The sequence below is a fragment of the Pempheris klunzingeri genome, chromosome 23 (genome assembly GCF_042242105.1).
Source record: "Pempheris klunzingeri isolate RE-2024b chromosome 23, fPemKlu1.hap1, whole genome shotgun sequence".
Lineage (NCBI taxonomy): Eukaryota > Metazoa > Chordata > Actinopteri > Acropomatiformes > Pempheridae > Pempheris > Pempheris klunzingeri.
This window is the reverse complement of record NC_092034.1, coordinates 10,330,803-10,351,448: the sequence shown is the minus strand read 5'-3', so window position 1 is coordinate 10,351,448 and position 20,646 is coordinate 10,330,803. Positions and strand designations below refer to the sequence as shown.

The window sequence follows — 20,646 nt, the reverse complement described above, 5'->3', positions numbered from 1 at the left end:
AAATGTTGCATTGTGCTTTTATGTTGAAGAGAAAGCAGCTGACTTTCTGGTGTCGGTGGGTGGGGTTTTATCTAACTTTACAGTGCCGTGTCGTGCCCGGCGCTGTACGCATGCGCGAAACAGAGGTAACCCATACACGTCAGCACACGGGATGTGGACCTGTGCTGTCCTCACACTGCATGTGTTTCATCACTATCTGAGCACATCAGCTTTCACTTACACATGGACAGCAACACATCGATGAGGACAAACCGATAACAGATTCCTTAAATGTATTGATAAGGCAAATGGTAGCTGAAGTTATATTGCCACAAAAATACACATATGGGGCTCAGACACAAACTGTAGATGCATTTACACTCTATAATTACACAAATAATTACAGTGTTTGTGTTTTAAGAGATAGGCTACACTCAATATATTTAAATGGGCTTTTTGCAGTGTTAGAAACAGCATAAGATCATCCTGCAGTGAGAGGAAATGTAGCCTACAGGGAATTGAGCAGTTAAATAGATAAATGCAATGCCAAAATAATCAAATACACTGAAAATGTGTATGAGATTTAATTGGTGGACAAGTCATACAATGTCGTGTGGGTAATTTGGAATCCAGGCTGCAATAGCCTAGAAATAAAATGGGATCGCATCGATCGCCGATGGATTAATTCACAATAACATTTCTATGACACTGTGGTGGGCCTGGGGATATTTATGTAGGCTTCTATGACTTTAATGGCCTCTGCAGAAGTTGCATGATATATGATAGTTTCCAAAGTATCCTGGAGCCGCTCTCCCAGGTGCAGTAGGACGCCACAGCTCGGGGATGTCAGGCAGACTCAAAGAATCCAGGCGCTCACCATGAAAAAAAACACCAGTTGCATGGGACGCCTGCAGGCGTGTCCGTGCGCCGTGACGTTTCTCGAGCGGGCTGGACTCAGGGAGTACTCGGATGATGGGGATTACACAGTGATGTGGTGGAGGTGGTTTTTGGGAAGTGCTGCTGGTCCGGCTGTCAGACAGCTCGATGATCGCGCTGTGGAAGTTTGGCTGAGGAGCTGCGCGCAGCATGGGCACCGGGGATTACATCTGTGTAACGCTGCGTGGTGGTGCACCCTGGGGATTCACCCTGAGAGAGGGAGAGGGGGACACCTACAGACCTTTCATAGTCTCCCAGGTACTTATATATCCGTCCGTCTGTCTGTCAGGTGTTACTTTTATTGATACTAAGGTCTTGATTTGAGATAAAACAGGATCAAGCCAGAGTTTTATTACCGATTAGTCATCGGGGAATCCTGGGCTCTTATTGCAAACATGATAGAAATAGTCTAATGAAAGTGTTTTTTTTAATATTATTGAGGAATTCCTGTAAATTCCCCCACCTTGATTAACAAGTACCATATCGTTCTGATTGAGTTTTGCTGTTTAACTTAGTGAAACATTTTAGAGTTCAACAAACTCTGGCAGGATAGAAGTTACTCGGAGCAGTGCATGTCGCTGCATTTTTGTGTGCGTTGGCTGTGTTTTGGTGCGAGATTCCTTCGGGACCCTTATATGGTCAAGGCCAAGAGAGAGTGTGAAGCTGAGGGCAGAGTGATCTCTCACAAAGTCTTGAACGAGAGAGCAAAGCATTATTCAGGAGAGTAACTCAACCGACCTGGAGAGTGAAAGGTATGTGGGTTATGTAGGGATGCCTCATGCAAACAAACACACAAGAGTCGGGGAAAACTAAAAATATGAGCATCCTGATGTCACTTTTCTTTTTTAAAAAACATGTAAATAGGTGAGAGATAGAAAAGTTTGACCAAATGTAGGTTATGCTACTGCCGCTTTGACTACATTTGTTTAGCCTGATAGTGTGGTAATAAACCTTGTAGGTAACAGTAGAGGACTTTTCTTATGATGCCCAGCAGGCACTCCTTTACATATTATGACACCACGCTTTGAGACAGTATAGATGAATAATACTGCTCATGACATTAGGCTGTTATTTGTACATCATTTGCATGTCAGTTCCTCATATTTTTACCTGTTTGTCATTTGTAGTTATAGCTATTCTGCTGAAATGGTATGAACACACTCAATGTCTCTGCCAGTAATCCTTCAAACACACTGTTGACTCCTCTTTGCTTCGTCAAGTGCGTGTATTCATTCATGTCATATACTGTACAAGAGCCAGATACTGTTGTGTTGCAGTAAATCAATCTAATGTAAAAGTGTGTGGATCACAGAATAAAGTCAAATAGATTAGATTTCAGGTTGGTTCTCATAAAGTGGCTCTTTATTCACTGTTATCTTTAAAAAGATACATTTAGTCTTGAATATGTGAAACACTAAAAGATAAAAATGTGAGATGAATGCAGCTGATCCAATACTACCTTTAGATGTTTTACTGTGATGTAAATGTGCACTGAGTGAGTTAACGCCGTGTGCCTTCACTGCCTTAAGAGCTGCTGAGACTCTATATGGTATAGCGACGCATGTTCACAACTACTCCAGCCGAGCAGATCCCTCATCAGCTCGTCCTCCGCGCGGTGAACATGTAAATGTTTTTCTTAAACTACATTCCTGCGACATCAAAGCTTCTCCAGACGAAAGCACTCTGAGAGCATCAATAGATCATTTTAATGGTAGACGCTTAACTTGTTTCAAACAATTGGAGCCACAATTCTGAAGTTCATTAATGAGTTTTATTGTGGATTTTTTTAGGACTACAGATATTATTTCCACTTTTTTTTTTTTTGCATTTAATAGTCTCGTCTAATTGAGCAAGTGGATACACATTCACTGAAGCTTCAAATGAGCTCATAAACATCTGGTTAGTTGTTTTTAAGAGGCGAAAAGAAAACACTCATGGTTGGTTCTGGCACTTATTGAGTGCCTTATCTTAGAATAAAAGCCTAAATTAAGTGATCTTTTTTTATAGAATTTATACAGTAGGCCTCTCTGGAGGATGCATCCATTAGTATAATTAAAATGTATATACAAAATGAAATAAAAGCTACAGACACCGTCAAGATGTAATCGGGTATTTTAAACAAATTCCCATAAATTCACAGCAACCATCCAAGGGTGATCATTGAAAAATTATCCAACATAACCCTTACAAGACAATATGCCAAAAATTTGCAGCAACAGTGAGATTTTAATAAAACAACTGTGAGAGATTCTGTCCTCTTCCCAATATGGAGGAACACCCCCCCCACACACATCTAATGTCTGTGTCGGTTTTCGCTTGAAACTTTGCTGTCTAATTTTAGACCATTTTAGAGTATTCTTGCTTCCAAAGTGTTCTCATATGTTACATAAGAGTCTTGTGAATACACTGCATTGAAGTGCTGGCCTATTAAAGTGAAGTAGCTACATATGATGCATTTGTCTCAGTCTTGAACATCTGGGTTTTTTAGTCCATCTCATCTGGAAGGCATAACTCTAAACATATCTCCATACTCTTCTCATAGGAAGGACAGAGGGCAAAGTCTGTTAAATGTCAAAAAAAACAAACATACCAAGATTATGACAAACACTCTAAAGCTAGAGGCTCTCCTGTGTTTGATAAAATGTGTTTTTATTTTAAAGCTTCTGTTGAATGTGGTGGAAACTGTGTTTTGTTTCCTGAGAGAAAGTGATTGTTCAGTGTACTGACAGGCAGTACAGTGTGAGGGCACGGGGTATCCACTCTTAAAAGGTTCTGTCCTTATAAGGGAGGCAGTATTTTTCTTCTCATTTGAAGTCCTGGCCTGAGTACAAAGTTGATGAGGTCACTTTATTTTTAAAGCTACAGAAACTGCATAATGCAAAATTTTACAAGTCGTGACCCCTAAACACACCAACGCACCTTAAGAAAACATGGAACAGTTTATATCTGATCTATGGTAACGGCTCATTTTGGACGTTTTGGCAAAAAAACACTTCAAATATTCAACAGACAGATACAAAAAAGAGAAATTGCTTAAATCCTGCCAACCTGAACAGGAGACATTTCGGCCTCCTAATTACTAAGGTATGCCATGTTGGTATGTGGAATGTCAGCAGGCATCAGATCAGATATGGGAGCACAGAATGACAAAGCAAATGTAATCTAAATGCAAGTCTGACACTTTTCAAAGTCCGTACTAATAAGGACGAATCCAGACCTCATCCCATTGAATTATGTTCATATCTTGAATTAAAATTCCTCTTATTCTGGGTTATCTTGCCCTTCACAGAGCAAATTGGCCTCTTGCTGCAGATGCTTCAGTCTTAATAATGCACCGTAGGAACCTTATTAAGTTGACAAGCAATCAGAAAAATGCAGCTTCTGCATTCATTCAGTGCAGTTTTCCCAGAGTAAACAGAGTGTGTCACAGCTCCGTCCATTACTGGAGTGTTTGGCATTGTGCTTTTCAGCAAAACATCTCCATCCTGAGCCTGGGAGAAAGCAGTGACTCAGATGATGACTGTGCTGGTTTTCCCCCGTTTTCTTTTTCAAATCATCTCAACAAATTAAGGCCACTGCTCCAACGGCTGATGATGTAGTTGTGATTTGCCTGGTTCTTCATGCCAGTGCTACCCAAAGTGAGGCCCAGTTGGACTTTGGTGTGACTCAGCAGATTATGGAACAAAAAAAAGATCATTTTCTCTGCATCATAGTGTTTAAACTGTAGTCCAGTCATGGGTTTAACACATTTTAGCATGTTAAAGTCCTGTGATGGTTACAGTGACATCGTGATTTATATATCTTTACATTATATTGCACATATGATAAATAACTGTCCCATAAAAAAAACATGTATCTCCAAAACCTTTCACCTTTTTTTCAACATAAGTACTTTTCAAGTTACCAAAATGGTGTCTTTATAAGAAGCCATAAAGGAACTCTAAATCCTGTAGTTTATCTTAAAAATACAGAGATGCACTGTTCTGTGGACAGTGACAGACATAAATATTGCTAAATGTGTCTATGTGTACATTTCATTTTATCCCCTGATGCGTTTATCAAAGTAAACACCTGTGCTTTTCAGTCATTTATGGATCACATTAACTTGTATTGATAATGCATTATCAATATTATCAATGTATCTATGTAGGCTTCTTTCCAAATTAACTGTACTTCACAATGAAAAGAAGAAGGTGGGCAAAGTTGCCTTGACTTAAACTCAAGGAAAAATTAAATAAATGTGACTAAAAACTGAAAAGAAATGTTAAGAAAATAAAAAAAAGAAAAGAAAAAGAAAAGTTAATACTCCACACAAGAATAGATGAGTGAATAAGTATCCACCCACATGGTGTGAGCGCTACCTGTAAGGCAGCTGGAAAATATTCGCCTGAAATGTAAAAACATAATTGCTTAAAGCTGTGAAGGACAGGAACCGCCAGGAGCTATGTGGACACATTATGCAGGCCTGTGTTTCCTGTGATTTTCTGTTGTGTTTAAGCCTATTAAAAAGGTAATTTGAAAATGCGAAACCCAGGATAACACGGGGAAGTTGTCTAATCGTGGCCCCACATGATGTCAGTTGTAAATTCTGATGATCAGGACAATGGTGATTTTGGAAATGACTTTATTTGACAAAACTCGCCAACACTGTGTATGTTCTTCTCCTCTGACACCTACAGCAGCGTTTATTTGTTATTCCTTCCTACACATTTACTAGAGACTGTGTCGATCAAGACTGAAACACTAGGTGGTATCTGCCTCCTCTGAACAATGCCTGACTGTCTGTGTATCTTTGCGTTGCGAGGAGAGACATCGATAAATGTTTCCCCTCCTTTTTTGGAGCACTAGTGGTTGCTGTGGAGTTCTAAACATCATCCTCCCGGTAGTGAGGAGTGAGTCCCGATGGACAGGCTGCCTTATAGGGCCTGTTTGCATACTGTTAACTCTTAAAAACCCAAAGGTCTTTTATCTGAAAGTTAGTAGCTCTATAAAGTAACTCATAAAATATTTTTGTATATACAGTGAAGTAGACTGGTTTTATTGTCCAGGATATTGCTCATGTTAGTTTCAACCTTATGCGTTTAAGGTCCTGTGTCAGATACGCAGCTAAAGCGCTCCTTATATGTATATGTTGGAACTTTTGAGTGATGTAAAAAAAGGTATGTTTGCTTTTGAAAAACATGTAATGAATCAATAGTCAACAAGCATCAAAGGTAGGACTGATTAATCTTGATAGGTGTTAATATGGTCCAGGCATTGCAAATCACTAAATCTATGTTTTGGATTTGCAGCACAAAGGAATAGGTATTTTTGGACATAAACTGCACTCTTTCACAATGCTTATGTCAATGCAAAGATTCAGTAGTAAAAGATGTGTGTGCAGCACCATCTAGTGATAATACTGTTTTACTGCATGTGGCTCAGGTTTGACGCTTCTTATAGGAGATGGTGCTGCAAGAGGTGATTGGTGACCTCAGTTAGTGTGGAATTCCAAAATGTAAAAGATATTTGTGAAACGTTTTTTTTTGTGGTTAGATTATAGCAGGATTTCATTGCAGTAGTTTGAGGATTTTTAGATATTTTCCAGCAATAAACTAGAGAAGAGAGGAAACACATTTATTGTACGTACATTTTACATTTTGTGTCGGTTTTCTTTCGGCTTACCTTTATAACTGTATGAAAATCCAGCAGGGCGCAAGAAAGCAGCATAGACATTCTAAGTTTTGTGTTGTTAAAATAAACAAGGAGCTGGATAACCACAATTTAGAAATGCCTGAGCTCTGAGCTCGTAGCAGCGCCATAATTTATGTGGCTGCTACTTGCCAGGAAGGTTTTCTGGGTAATAGCAACTTTAATATAAGAAACCTAGGAGACTGTTTTTGTTGTGATGGTGTGATGAAATAAATCAACTTCAATGAGAGTGCTGCAACAGAGGTGGAGGGACATTAGCATGATCGATGGCAAAGTAGCACAGTCATTTACTCATGTTCAGTGTCACCAAAGGTTAACCTCTATTGACTCCAGTGTATCAGAAACATTACCATGTAAATCTGTATATCAATCATTTTGGGGAATTAGCCAAGACAAAGATAAAGATGCATGACCTCGTTATGGTGATTGAATTGACTTGTGGAACATTATCTCCCAATATTTTTAGATTATTTTCATGGCATTTTACCTTTATTTTAAAGTTGAAAGACATTGTGGAGGTAGTATTGGTACATTTTGAAGTTGTTGCAAATCTCAAGAAAAAAACATTTCAGACTGTATTTTTGTTGTGTTTGTAGAATAGCTTAACATATGAGAGCATATCCTCTAATTGCATGGCGCTGAAGCAATAATTTATGCCCCCAGCTGTATAAGTGGCCTTTTGTGCAAAATTTATGGGGTATTTCTCCTTATTAAATCCTCTTATTAATGAACCATTTTATAGGCCTCGGGAACCAATTACAAGGGAACGAAACCATCAGTCATTAGTTAAACTCTATAAAGAGGTGCCCTTTACATGGATCTGTACAGAGCTGGCCTTTATTCCTGGGGATTGTAATTTTATTTGTAGAACACTGAATGTGGTGTAGTGCTGAACATAATCCACTCTTTATTTACACAAATTTTCTGTTTTGGTTACATTAATATTATTTGTTGGCTGACTCTTGCGCTTTAGAAGAAGACTTTCCTCATATCATTGTCATAAGAATGTATGTATAAGATGTATTTTTGCTTCTTTTTATGGCCTAAGATACCGATAAAATACTACTGTCTTGTTGATATGTGATACTGACTTGGGGGAATAGTTTTTGTATTATACCTAAGCATCAACTGACAACATGATTTATTTGGACTTTCTGTAAATAGCAGCACTGCGATTGCTGGCTGCTGTTAGAGGGCACTTCTCACACTTGGGGCATCCCCACTGTAGGGCTGTTCAGGATCTAAAGAAGTCTAAAGAAGTACATTTGTGGTTTTGGGGTCACTGGAAGCTGAGGATACTGATAGTGAGAAGTTTACCTCTGCTGACGATGGACACTGACCTGATCTGTGATCTGTCATATGTTCTAGTGTTACGTCCTCTTACTAAGATATTGTCACCCACAGGTAGAAGAAGGTGGTCGTGCCTTCCTGGCTGGAGTGCAGGGGGGTGATGAAGTGGTGTCACTCAACGGAGAGCCATGTGCTGATCTCACCCTTTTACGGGCCTTTGCACTCATCGACACGTCGATCGACAGTCTGCAGCTGCTTGTGAAAAGGTAGCACCACAAACCACCCATTAAAGTAATGACAGCGAACTGGTACCCAAATGAAATTAAATCTGTCAATTGCAAAAGTATTTGAAAATGTCCGTCCACTCAGATTCCCGAGTATATCGATGTATCAAGACAACTGAGCCATGTGTTACTGTAGGTCCTTGGTCCTTCACAACAACAATGCAAAATGATTGTGGCACCACTGTATTAGCATTTAGATAGCATGTTGTTTTATGACCTGTGCCCTTTTGTATAGTTCAGTGAACCTCAGACTGTGCATATGTATGCATTCGTGTCTGTGTGTGTATTAGTGAGTTAGCCATGCTGACCTTCCAACTGGCTTGGCCAATGTGTTACAGATTTGTGTGTCTGATTGACATGCAGCTGCTCAGCCATTACTCTGTGGGTGTGGCCAGTGTGTTTGTCAGGGTGACATGTCCTCAGATATTGCTGTCTGTGACTTAATGTGCCCACATGTAAACTGCAGCAGGATAGGGTTGTTTTGAAGGCATATCAAAATTTAATCTAGTTATTGAATCCAGTCGTGTTCTTTGTGGCTGTAGCGGGACTACAAGGATAGTACAGTACTCGTATTAAAATTGCTTATGTGACTGCATTACTGTAGAATCGAGTCTCTGTAGACTTGGAGAGCAGATGACCTGATCTTGTGGCTATCAAAATGTATTATGATATGTCATTCTTTCCCATTTGGAGAAAAGGACTAGTCTAGTTTAATAATTGCAGCCAGAGATGATTACATTATCTTATGCTATTCATTACTGACCTTGAAAGAGGAAATTAGGCAGAGCAATGTTAAAACATGATTACATTCCTCTTCAGTGACCTGGCCTTTTTATCTAACTAGCTATATGAAGATTAAATATACTTTGACAACTTCAGCAATTGGGGACAAGTTATACATACTCAACAATTCAGTGACTCCATTTCTCAGTGATGTTTTGCCTATTGAAATGGTATTGTAGAGCCCAAGATTTGTGTGGACATTGCACCTGACAGCAAAAAACCAATGCCCTGTTTAAAGAGAAAAGAACTACAGTAAACATTTATGATCAACGGTGGTTATTGAACCAAGAAAACTGACACCACTCATTAATTCCTGTTCTCCCCTCTCCTCTGAAAGATACTGCACCACCCCCACAGAAGACTATGAGTCAGAAGAAACATACTGTGGTGAGAGGGACCCTTCTGGTGAGGCTTTAGAGAGCACCACCCTTCACATCTTCCCCACAAAGCACAGGTCCCAAAGCCCAAGGGAACTCCACATATCTGAGTCCCAGGATGAGGCCTACTATGGGGAGTTGGACAGTGACACAGAGTTTCCCAAGGGACCCCAGCTGCTCAGCACCCAGCTACATGTTCCCTCATCTAGTGATCGGAGAGCCTGGGAGCCTGTTTTTAAGGAAAATGACGAAGAAGTGCGGCGGTGCTTCTCCCCTGGGAACATGGTCGAGCTTCAGGTGTCCCTGTCTGAGCAGATCTTGGACGACATGGGCTGCACCTCTCTTGGGAGTGCTTGTGGGATCCAGGGAGAATTGTCAATCAGAGAGGCCATAGAGACAGTCCACACCACCACAACATCGCACGATGTGCTATACTCTGCCAGAGAGCCGCTCGGCCAGCATGGAGTGGTGCTCAGCTCCCCTTCGATGCTGGGACAGGTGGAGGTCATTTTGCAGAAGCCAGCAGCATCAGGAGCAGGGAGGGGCATCCTGAGTGTGGGTGGCCCCAGGGTCAGTGGAAGTGTTGGATCCCAAAGCGAAGAAGGAGAAGACGGAGGAGGGCACTGCAAGGGAGTTCCTGGGTCTTTTACTGTCTCATTTGGAATTCCTTCAGAAGAGGCAACACCAGCAGAAGAGCAGGACTCTGATTCTGAAGGGGATCAAGACAAACCCAATAAGCATCACGCCAGACACTCCAGTAAGTACCTGTGGACCATTTCCATTCATACTATGTAGTATTGTCCTGGTATGCTATCTTTCTGTGTGTATGTGTGTGGGTAATGAGGATCTATTCTTCCAAGGGGAATCTGCAAGCTAATAGGTCAATACTAAATTGCATCTGTCAACAACACATGTGCATTCCAAAGCCTGATGTCCAGTGTGTGTACTCAAAATAGTATGCGTCTCTCACTAGAGTTGGAGGAGGGTGGTCATTCTTTTGAATGAAAGCAGAAACATCCGGGTCTAACCTGAATTACAACAAAATGAAAGTGATAGTAGGGAGGCACAGGCACAATGGTGGTGACAGTCAGCAAAGTTTAAATGTAAAGAATTAAGAGATAAAGAGATTAACAAATGATGTTAACCACATGTGAGAAGCTGCTATACTGTATAAAACATCTTAAATCGTCCATTTGAAGAGGCTCGATGATGAATTTGGATACTGAGGCGTTCCTCTCAGCTGTGTTGAAGACATAAATATAACACCAGCACGCTGATGATGCCTGCAGAAGTGGCCCTTTGACAGACACCAGCATGTGCTCCCTAGCCCGTTACCTGATCCTTTCAAACTGAGTGCTTTAACTGAGCTAAAAAAGTGAGCCCGTTGCTCACTCCCGCTGTCTCCTCCACCTTCAGGTTAGTCTTGCAGGAATATAAAAAGTAAGCCTACTTATTATCTTATTTCAACCTTGCAATGTTGAATGGTTTGAGAATGGGTTTGTCTTGTGGTGTCTGTTATCGGATTGGCCTAAAGTGCCGGCAAATGTGACAGATTTAAGAAGAACAGAAGGTTTTTAGTGGACAGCTTGTGAACTTACAGATAAGGTCTTGTAAAGACGCTCTGCTCCTGGTGAATTTATTGCATGCAGGCTATCTTTAATCCTTCTCAGCTCCTATTCCTGGCTACTTTATGGGGACATTTTAATCTAGTTCATTGTCTGTGAACAAATGAGGATATTAGACATGGATCAGAGAATTTCAGAATTGCTTGAATGACCAAATCTGGAGTGATACAATCAGAAATGAGGAAAAGTATATAGCTATAGCTCGATACACATTAGTTCCAAGAACGTATGGGATGAAATGTTTCTCATGTGAAGGAACCAGTTATCAGCTTAGTTTACTCAGTGTACTCAGATTAGTTCAACAGTGCGTGTTGCATTAATCGTATTTTATTCTCTTGTCATTTCTGCTTCTGGTTTTATTGTGAACATTAGATGTATTTGTAAAGCTTATTTTTACAGAGCGTTGATATCAGTGTACACCATACATGCTAAAATGAATTGCTTTTGTGTTTTGCTTGGCTTTGTTTTGAAACTTAATTTTGTCATGTGTCACCATATTATTTGTGCAGGCTCTATTTTTATTCTTCAGATGAGAGCTAAACCAAAAAGGGGTTTATATGATGAAATGTAATTTTATTTTCTGGCTGACATTTAGATGGGCATGATTTGTAAACAGCTCTCCACATTCATAATTTAGAGTAATTTAGTCAGCTACAATTCTGTTAGTTTGTTAGTTAGTGATCAAAGAGCTGGGGAGTTCAAACAAAATAGTTACAAATGAAGACATAGGAAAGCAAGAAGCTCAAGAAATGATTTGTGTGGATCTTTACTTCTCTGAATGTTATTAGTTCCTATAATTTAATGTGAAATCAATCTAAGAGAAACATTTCATTTGATTCCCCTGTCCAAGACACTAAACTCTCTTTTCCTTCTCTAAACAGGGCTCAGGCGTAGTGAGAGTTTGTCTGAGAAGCAGGTGAAAGAGGCCAAGTCCAAATGTAAACGTATTGCTCTCCTTCTTACGGCTGCTCCTCCTAACCCCAACAACAAGGGGGTGTTGATGTTCAAGAAACATCGACAGAGGGCCAAGAAATACACACTTGTGAGCTACGGCACAGGAGAAGACGAACCAGAGCACAGTGACGAAGAGGACGAGGACAACGAAGACGACACAGTTGAATTTACCCTTGTGGCTCCTAACGGTTCTGAAATAGACAAGCATTTCCTCACTAATGTTCATAGTAGCAAAGGTGTGCTAACTATCAACTGGGACAAGGGTCTCCTTGAGATTGAAAAGAACCTGAACAACCAAGCAGTGATGGAATGTTTGCCGGAAACCAAGGGCAAGGGTGCCCTAATGTTTGCCCAACGGCGACAGAGGATGGATGAGATTTCTGCTGAACATGACGAGCTTAGGCGCCAAGGGATTGCGGTGGAAGGAGTGCTGGGGGCTGAAAAGAAGATAGTGGAGCACTCCTACATGCAGTCCACATCAGAGGGTCATGCTTACATGGATGTAAATATACACCAAAAAAGCCAACAGCAACAACAATACCAGCAATATCAGGAGCAGCAGTATTATGAGCAACAACAGAACTACCAACAATATCAACAACAGTATCAGCAGCAGCAGTATGGACAACAACATTATCAACAACAGCAAATGTATCAGCAGCAGCAAGAATATCACCAAGAGCAACAGCAAATGCAGCACTATTCTACAAACATAAATGGCACAGTCCAACATCAAACCAGTGAAATGCAGAGTTCTTTCAACAATCGTACTGCAAAGCCTTTCTCTGTAGAAAACATGGCGACCACCCCTTACTATCCTGCAGAGAGTGGGACCAATCAAGATTCTGTGGGCCAAGGCGAGCAGATAGCTTCCCGTGATGAGCGCATTTCAACCCCTGCAAGTAAGACTGGTATCTTGTTGGATGCAAGAAAAAGATACACTGGCAAGCCTATGTTCACCTTTAAGGAAGCACCAAAAGTATCACCTAATCCAGCATTACTCAACCTCCTCAACAGGAATGATAAGAAGATGGGTTTTGAGTCCGGACCTGAGGAAGACTACCTTAGCCTTGGGGCTGAGGCTTGTAATTTCCTCCAGTCTCCACGAGTTAAACACAAGACACCTCCACCAGTGGCTCCAAAGCCAACAATCAACCCCAATTCTCCTCCTTGGTCCCCACAGATAGAAGTGTCCAACCAGGACATGCCTCAACAAGCTGAAAATAGTGTATCCACACCTGCTATAGCCCCCACCACAGACACTACCCCTGCTCCAGAACTAGAGCCAACCCCTGCACCTGCCCCTGAGCCCTCTGCCCCTCCTGCCCCCCAGGAGGCTCCTGCCAGCACCACCACAGAGGAACAGCACACATGGACTCTCCCGGAGCCTGAATCTAAACAACAGCCTCTGCAAGTGACACCTCAGGAGGCAAATGGTCATATGAAATCTACACTGCAGCCTGAGCCTGCTCCTGTGACTAGCTGGGCTGCACCACAAACACAAGCACAGCAACAGCCACCTACCAGTTCTTGGAGTCCAAGTCAAGTGCAGCCCCAGGAACCACATCCAAGTCAATCCCAATCACAGCCACCTTGGGTGACACGTCATCCTTCTCAGACCCAAGTACAGCCTCAAACCCCTACAAATACTTGGACCCCTCAGATTCAGCCATCCTGGAGTCAGCCTCAAGAGCAAGCACAAAGCCAAACACATGCTCAGCCATCCTGGGGACAGTCCCAAGAGCAACCACAGTGTCAGCCACAAGTTCAGCCACCCTGGACACACTCCCATGAGCAGGCAAATCTGCAGCAAATGCAGCCAACTTGGGGTCAACCTCAAGAACCAGTACAACAGCAGCCCCAGGGCCCATGGGCACAGCCATCACAAACAGAAACCCAGCATCAACCACCATGGGTGCAACAACCTCAGCAGAAACCACAGGCACAGCCCCCTTGGGTTCAGCAGGTTCAATCAGAATCCCAGCCACAGCCGCCATGGGTTCAGCAACCACCCCATCAGGCGCCACAACAAGTATGGCCACAGACCCAAACACCAGGTCAGCCTCAACCACCTTGGGTCTCAGCTCAGCCTCAACAGCAACAGCAACAGCAACAACAACAACAGCAACAGCAACAGCAGCCTTCAATTAATGCATGGCCTCCCTCACATACTCAACCGCATGTTCAGCCACCTTGGATCCAAGCAGCCCAAGCACAACCTCCCATGCAGCCCCAAGCCAGTTTGAATCCATGGGCTCCAGTGCCTACACATGCTCATTCCCAGCCATCCTGGACCCAGCACCCTTCAGAACATGGTCAGCACCCCATGAGTCCTTGGGCCCAAGAGCAAAATCAGGCCCAACATCAACCACCCTGGGCTCAACCAGTTCCACCACAGCCCACACCACAGCCAAACTGGCAACAGTCCAGTTCAAAGACTCCACAGCAGCCACCAATGAATACATGGCCTTCAGCGCAGACACAGCCACAGACATCAGTGAGTGCCTGGGCACCACAGTCAGAGCAAACACCTATGAATGTTTCTACATCAATGGTGGACACTCGTCCCTCTCCAAAACCTTGGCTTCCACCACAAAATGCTCCACAAAACCGGACCCCTCCACCTCCACCACAGCGAATTAACTCTTTTAACATTGGTCAAAGAGCTTCATCACCTATCAACCCAATGGCCACTGTCCTTCACCCATCATCCCCAGGTTCAGCTTTTGAGATGCCTTTGGTCAGAGGGAAAGGAGCTGATATGTTTGCCAAGAGGCAGTCTCGTATGGAGAAGTTTGTTGTGGACTCTGAAACTGTGCAAGCAAACAAGGCAAGCCGACCAGCATCGCCAACTGCTTCTTTACCAAACGAGTGGAAGTATACACCCAATGTACGTGCTCCACCCCCACGAGCATATAATCCCATTCAATCACCTTCTTATCCCCCAGCAGCAATAAAGCAGCCTCCGCCAAGTAGCCCATCAATCAAAGCCAAGAAAAAAGGCAAAGAGCAGCAAGCACCTGCCCCAAAACCCCTCAATGTTATTGATGTTATGAAGCACCAACCCTATCAACTCAATTCCTCACTTTTTACCTTTGGCCCGGCAGCTGAGGCTGCCAAGACCACTGCACCTGCACCCAACTGTTCATCTGCTAACCCACCTGTTGAAAACCAACCAATTAGATATGAGCAAATGGCCCCTGTCCAGCCAGCTGGACCATATAATGCCCCATTCCCCCAGCAAGCCTATGGAATGTCCATGCAGCCTATGATGCATGATGGCCACTACCAGCAAAACCTAGCTAATGTTTATCCTCCCTCCAGTCCTTACCAACAACCTCCTGGTGGTCCATATCAGCAAGCATACAACCAACAGTATCCACAACCTGCCCCACCTGCATATCATCCCCAAGCTCCTCAGTCTCCAAACCCTCCCTACCAACAGGCACCGCAGGCACCTTACCCACCAGCCAATAGCCCTCCCTACCTGGCAGCTCCCTCAGTGCCTTACCAGCCACAGCTTCCCAGTAGCTACGTTGCTCCTGGTTTTCTTGTAGCTGCAAGGCCTGAATCTGCATCAGGTGGTAACACTGCAGCTGCTCCTAAACCAAAGTTTACAGCTAAAAAGAGCTCAGCTCAGGTGTGGAAGCCTACAGCAGTTGATAAAGAGTGATTCTGGTAGAATTATGACATGTTTGGTGTCTGCTTGGGTCAAAGGGTTGGTGCTCCTGTAGTCCACGGCCAAGTGGACTATTTTGAGCACATAAACTTTTTTTTTGCAATGACTATCTTCACCTTGACCTGCTCTTGTTATTGTCATAAGACAGAGAATGATGGTTTTCAAGCTTTCAAGGTCTGAGAGCTAATGTGAATAGCATCAGAAAAAATTTAAGAACATAAGAATAACAGCGGGATGTAGGTATATCTTACTTGGCACAAACAAGCCAAAATGAAATTGTGTAAACTACATGTTTATAGAAAATTATGTGTATGAATACTTGAAAAAAATCTAAATTAAAAATAAATTACTGCAAGTTTGTGCAAAGGAATCTAAAGGCAATATAAGAATGTAGGGGAGTGTGATGCTCAGTACAAATTGAAAGAAGTGAGTGAGAGAAAAAAGAAATTATGAATAAATGGTGCCAGACAGGGACAAAAGGAAGTTGATTTTTTGAAAAGAAGAAAATGCTTAATCTTGTTTGTTAAACACAGAGAAAACTACTGAAATACTATAAAATAAATAAAGTAAAAATAAAAATAAAGTAGGGAGAAGGGTGGGGTCTGTGGGGTGTAATGATACCAAGCTGAAGGCTAAATTTGCAATGTCAGTGATGTCATAAGCACAGAGATTATGTAACAACACTGTGGAATTTTGAATAAAAGATGGAATATAAAGCAGAACTCCCTACAAAAAGTGACCAGTAACATTGACATAGTTAAACAATTTATTCGTCAGTGACTTTTCCCAATGTCTTTATCATAGCATCTACTGAAGTGGGTTAATTTTATTTTGAGCTTTTTACCAGCTGTTGCATCATGTTAGATACTATATTTAACCTCCCTCATGAGAAGGAGTGCTGAGGTCCAGAGATAGTAGGCTTAAATTTCAACCTGAGCCAGTGAAAGCTATTATATCTCAGAACCTGTTATTAGTATTTTTTTTTCTCAAAACAGAAAAATATATAGTACTGCCCACCTCACCAGTTTCACTCTTCCATGCATCTTCACCTTGTTTTGTTTTATATGAATAGATGATAAGTGAGATACAAAAGAAGAACTATTGAAAGATTAACCAGCCCAGTAATGTTCGCAAATATATTTTTGGTACAGGGCTATTTTCTTCTTGTTCTTCATGTTCTTTTCTTTTTCCTTTTCCTTTGTGTGTTTCTCTTCGTAGTGCACTTTCTGTATGATTCACTGCAGTGCCATTAAAATGTCTTTTATCCTTGTTTGGCTTTCCTTTCTTTTGTCCTTTGAGCATGCTTTTTGGGTTTCTTCTGTTTCTAGTCTCTTTTCTTTTCATCTTGCTCACCACTCCACCTGTGCTGTAAACAATAACAAAGTTATTCTATATTTGCTGAGACAAAAAGTAAAAAAAAATCACAAAAATCCGTTTCTCCTAAAGTACCACAAAATTTGTCAGACACTTACACCTACTATCTTTTTGCAAAAGCAGAAGTTCCAAATGAATCAGTTTTCAACAAGAACACAACATATAGGTAGTATAGAGCTTGATAACATCAGCCAGAAACACCTCATTATCCAAATCACCTACTTTTACAGCAATTGAGGTGAATGCTTGTGAAGCACATTCCTGGAGACTCACTACCCGATGATGCATGTATGAAGGGTATTATTAGATCAGTGACTTCACTGAATATAGGTGACCTCACTGGATGATTTGGAGGTCAAGTGAATGGGGCCCTGCTGTAATGTATATCCATGCTGTGTCACGCATTTTCAGAAAAGGCAATTATATGTTAAGTGGAAGATGGGTAGCATTGACCCATACACACGTGTCTTTATCTCAACTATAATTGTTTTTCAGTGCATTCTGAGGACAAATTTATATTTAAATGGTTGTGTTATTCAGACATAAATCAGTTTAATCGTGTTATTTATGCAATAACATGGAAATTAAATGGAGATGACAACGGATTGTTGTCATAGTTAGTGACATAATAGTAGCAATACATAATAGTTCAGTTACAATGTTCTTTTTTCATTTTATTCAGAATAAGGCAGATTACATATAGATCAGATTAATATCCTAGATGAGTTCGACATTCTGCTCTCAAATGTACTTATAGACCTGGGACCCCAAAGAAAGTCCTACCTTGGCCTTACCAAGGTAATCTACATAAACAGAACCATAACACCTCTGCACATGAAGACAAATTTTGAACATCTGTCTCAGAAATGAAGCATCCCCATGCATGTACACCACCGTGGCCACCAGCTCTTAAACTTAGCTATAGATATATGTTAAATTCTGCAGAACGGCAGCTAGATAAAAGACATGAACAATGTGAGGCAAATACATATTCATCTGAGCAATCGCCTTCAGTAGAATGAAAATATGACCTTAGATTGTCTACTAATCTACTCATACATTCCTATGTCTGTCCTAATCCTGGATAATGCAGCCACAGGCATTTTAGGCCTACCAGATACCTGAGTCAGCGGAGAATTTATTCCCCCTTGACTCATTCAGCTACCTTTACCTTTTTTTTTTTTTATGACTGTGCTCTCTGCTTCTCTCTTTCAATTTTGCCACCTCTTGCCATCTGATGATCTTACACATCTTTCACCAGATGATGGCAGCACTGCCTCTTCTGCATGTCTGTCATATCCAAGAGAACACATCGTCAGAGACAAATGTGCTTTACATTGAGGTGCTTTGTAACCACACGTAACCCTTGGCTGTCTATTCATTCTAATGGAGATCTTATTGTTGGGTGTTTCAAAATGTCACTGTCAGTCTTTCAAAGCGTTGTTGTATGGAAAAGCAGATCCAAAGTAAACAAGCTGGATGTGCTTTACTCTGGGAAGCCTATGCACACTCACAAGTCTGCTGTTCTAAGAAATAAGAGAGCAGTTCACTCTGTTTGCACAAATGCTAAAGTGCTGGGTTGAAGAGACGTTCTGTGGAATTGACATTTAAGTCCAAATAGAGGTTTTAACAGCTTTAAGTTAAATTACTTTGCCAATTATTTCAAGGTTTTACATATTTATACATAAAGAATAAAACAGAGAACTTGGGATAACTTTTAACATGACATACAATGTTAGATGTTGCAGCACTTAAAAGAAATGTGTTGTCAAAGAGCTTCTCTAGTTTTTTACATAGTCCAATATCGTTCCAAATGATTTGATCTGGCCAGAGGGCTAGTCAGCCAAACAAAAATGAACCCTTGCTAAAATAAACATGTCTGGATTTTTCTTTACAGGCACTTGGCAGGAGCTACTCCCTTTCCCCACCAGCCAGAGTACCATCCACAGGCCAGAAGTCAGCTTCAGCTTCTTCTTCGCCTAAGCCTCCGTCTCGGGCCTCCACAACTCCCCCAGCAAGGCAGACATCCTGGCTGGAGCAGGGCCACAAACCCCTTACACCCTGGGAGGCCGCCTCCCGGCATCCCCTGGGCCTGGTGGATGAAGCCTTCGCTTTCCAGAACCTCCAACAAAACCTCGCCTCTAACGTCCGCTTGGCAGCGCAGCGCAAAATGATGCCCGAGCCGCCAGCAGATTGGAAGGCCAGGGTTTATTACCAAGCCCCGAAGAAAACAGGCAGCCAGACTTGGAGCCAGAGCCAAAGCCGCAGTCAGAGTCGAGCTCCGCTGCCATCATTTATGTCCCCAACAAAGAGCACTGTCTCCAGCCTTGTCAGTCATGCTGGTTACAGGTCTCTGCCCAGACAGTGGCAGCCTCAGAGGTCTGTGACGGAGGCAAACTTGGGGCCCTCAGTGTCCTACTCTGAATATAAGAGGCCCTTGGGAAAGCAAACTTACAAGTCTGTGTACACCAGCAACACTTGGAGTTGGAAGCGGTAGGATACAACTCGACCTGTACGGCCTTAAATGAGTGAAAGCAGCAGTGAAAGCATTTTCCTTTTTAATTCATCAATATCTAAACAAACAACACCATGGTGAGTGAGGGGGGTGAACTAATATACAGTGAAGTGGACATTTGGAAAGATTACTACAGTTCTCATGGTTTTGATATTATTACTTTTTTTTAGATGCTTTCTACTTATTGCTGTTGAATTTTTAGTACAAAATTAGTTTAGATGAAATCTCTGCATGCCATAGTCCTATGTGAAAAGAAATGATTACTCTAGCAATGTATGGAGACTTAAGAATATTTCAGCAACATTTAACTGACAACTTTCTTGGTTATTACACTGAAATGGGCCTGTAGTTCATCAGCTGAGGCAATGAGCATGTTGTTTAGATTGGATATAATGTGTGCGAGTAGACATGATTAGGACAAAATAAGTGAGATTTGAGTGGCTGCATATCGATAGCACACCTGGAGATAACTGTAACTGTTGACTGTTCAGTGAACCTTTCAGATTATACAAAATAGGTAATTACGATGTCCAGAGAATAAAGGTATGTGAGGATGCTAAGAGAGAGAAAGAAGCAGTGACCAATGCAGTAAGTTGCAAGCTAAGATTGACTCTTGAATTGTTTTGAGCTTGTGGATGGATTTGCTGTTCATGCAGGTTTCATTTGCCGTGGCAGTACGTACTGTATCTAGCATGCTGGTTCTTGCAGTGATTGTGCACCTTTTTTTTTGATGGTTTTGTTTGATTTTCAATCCATAAAACGTGAGGATGTTTTAAGATCAGAAAATCATTTCACTGTCAGAATACAATTAGTGATGCAGTAAAAGTGGGGCTTAAAAGGAAAGGTTAGTGCCATAACTCAGCATGTTGTGGGCGGACATGTTGTTATGTGAGCTATGATAAGTGAGATTAATTCACTTATTTACCAGGTGCATTTTAATTAGTGCATTAGCATGTGGCCACTAACTACTATCGCAGAAAGGAAGAGGAGAAGTAGATTTTTTTTTCTTTTGGGCACCTGGAAAAGAAAACCAATTGTCATTTTGCAGACCTTTGTAAATGAAAAAATGGAATGCAGGATGGTAGAGGTTTAGTCGGGAGTAAAAAAATTGTCGAAGAATCTTGATGAATCCTAATTATGAAGTTGTTTTATTTTGTTT

At 41.7% G+C, this 20,646-nt stretch overlaps 1 protein-coding gene across 2 annotated transcripts; it reads left to right on the top strand.

Annotated features, from left to right (window-relative positions):
- Positions 1-982: 982 nt before the first annotated feature.
- Positions 983-19,614, top strand: LOC139222533 (synaptopodin-2). 2 transcript variants are annotated; one of them, XM_070854318.1, is made up of 5 exons: positions 983-1,173; positions 8,011-8,162; positions 9,301-10,097; positions 11,847-14,809; positions 18,870-19,614. In XM_070854318.1, exons 1-5 carry the CDS (start codon positions 1,066-1,068, stop codon positions 19,467-19,469), a joined length of 4,620 nt encoding a protein of 1,539 aa, XP_070710419.1. In that variant the 5' UTR covers positions 983-1,065; the 3' UTR covers positions 19,470-19,614. The 2 variants fall into 2 exon arrangements, with proteins under 2 accessions (XP_070710419.1, XP_070710418.1); XM_070854317.1 differs by lacking the exon at positions 18,870-19,614 and having other exon boundaries at positions 11,847-16,870.
- Positions 19,615-20,646: the final 1,032 nt, after the last annotated feature.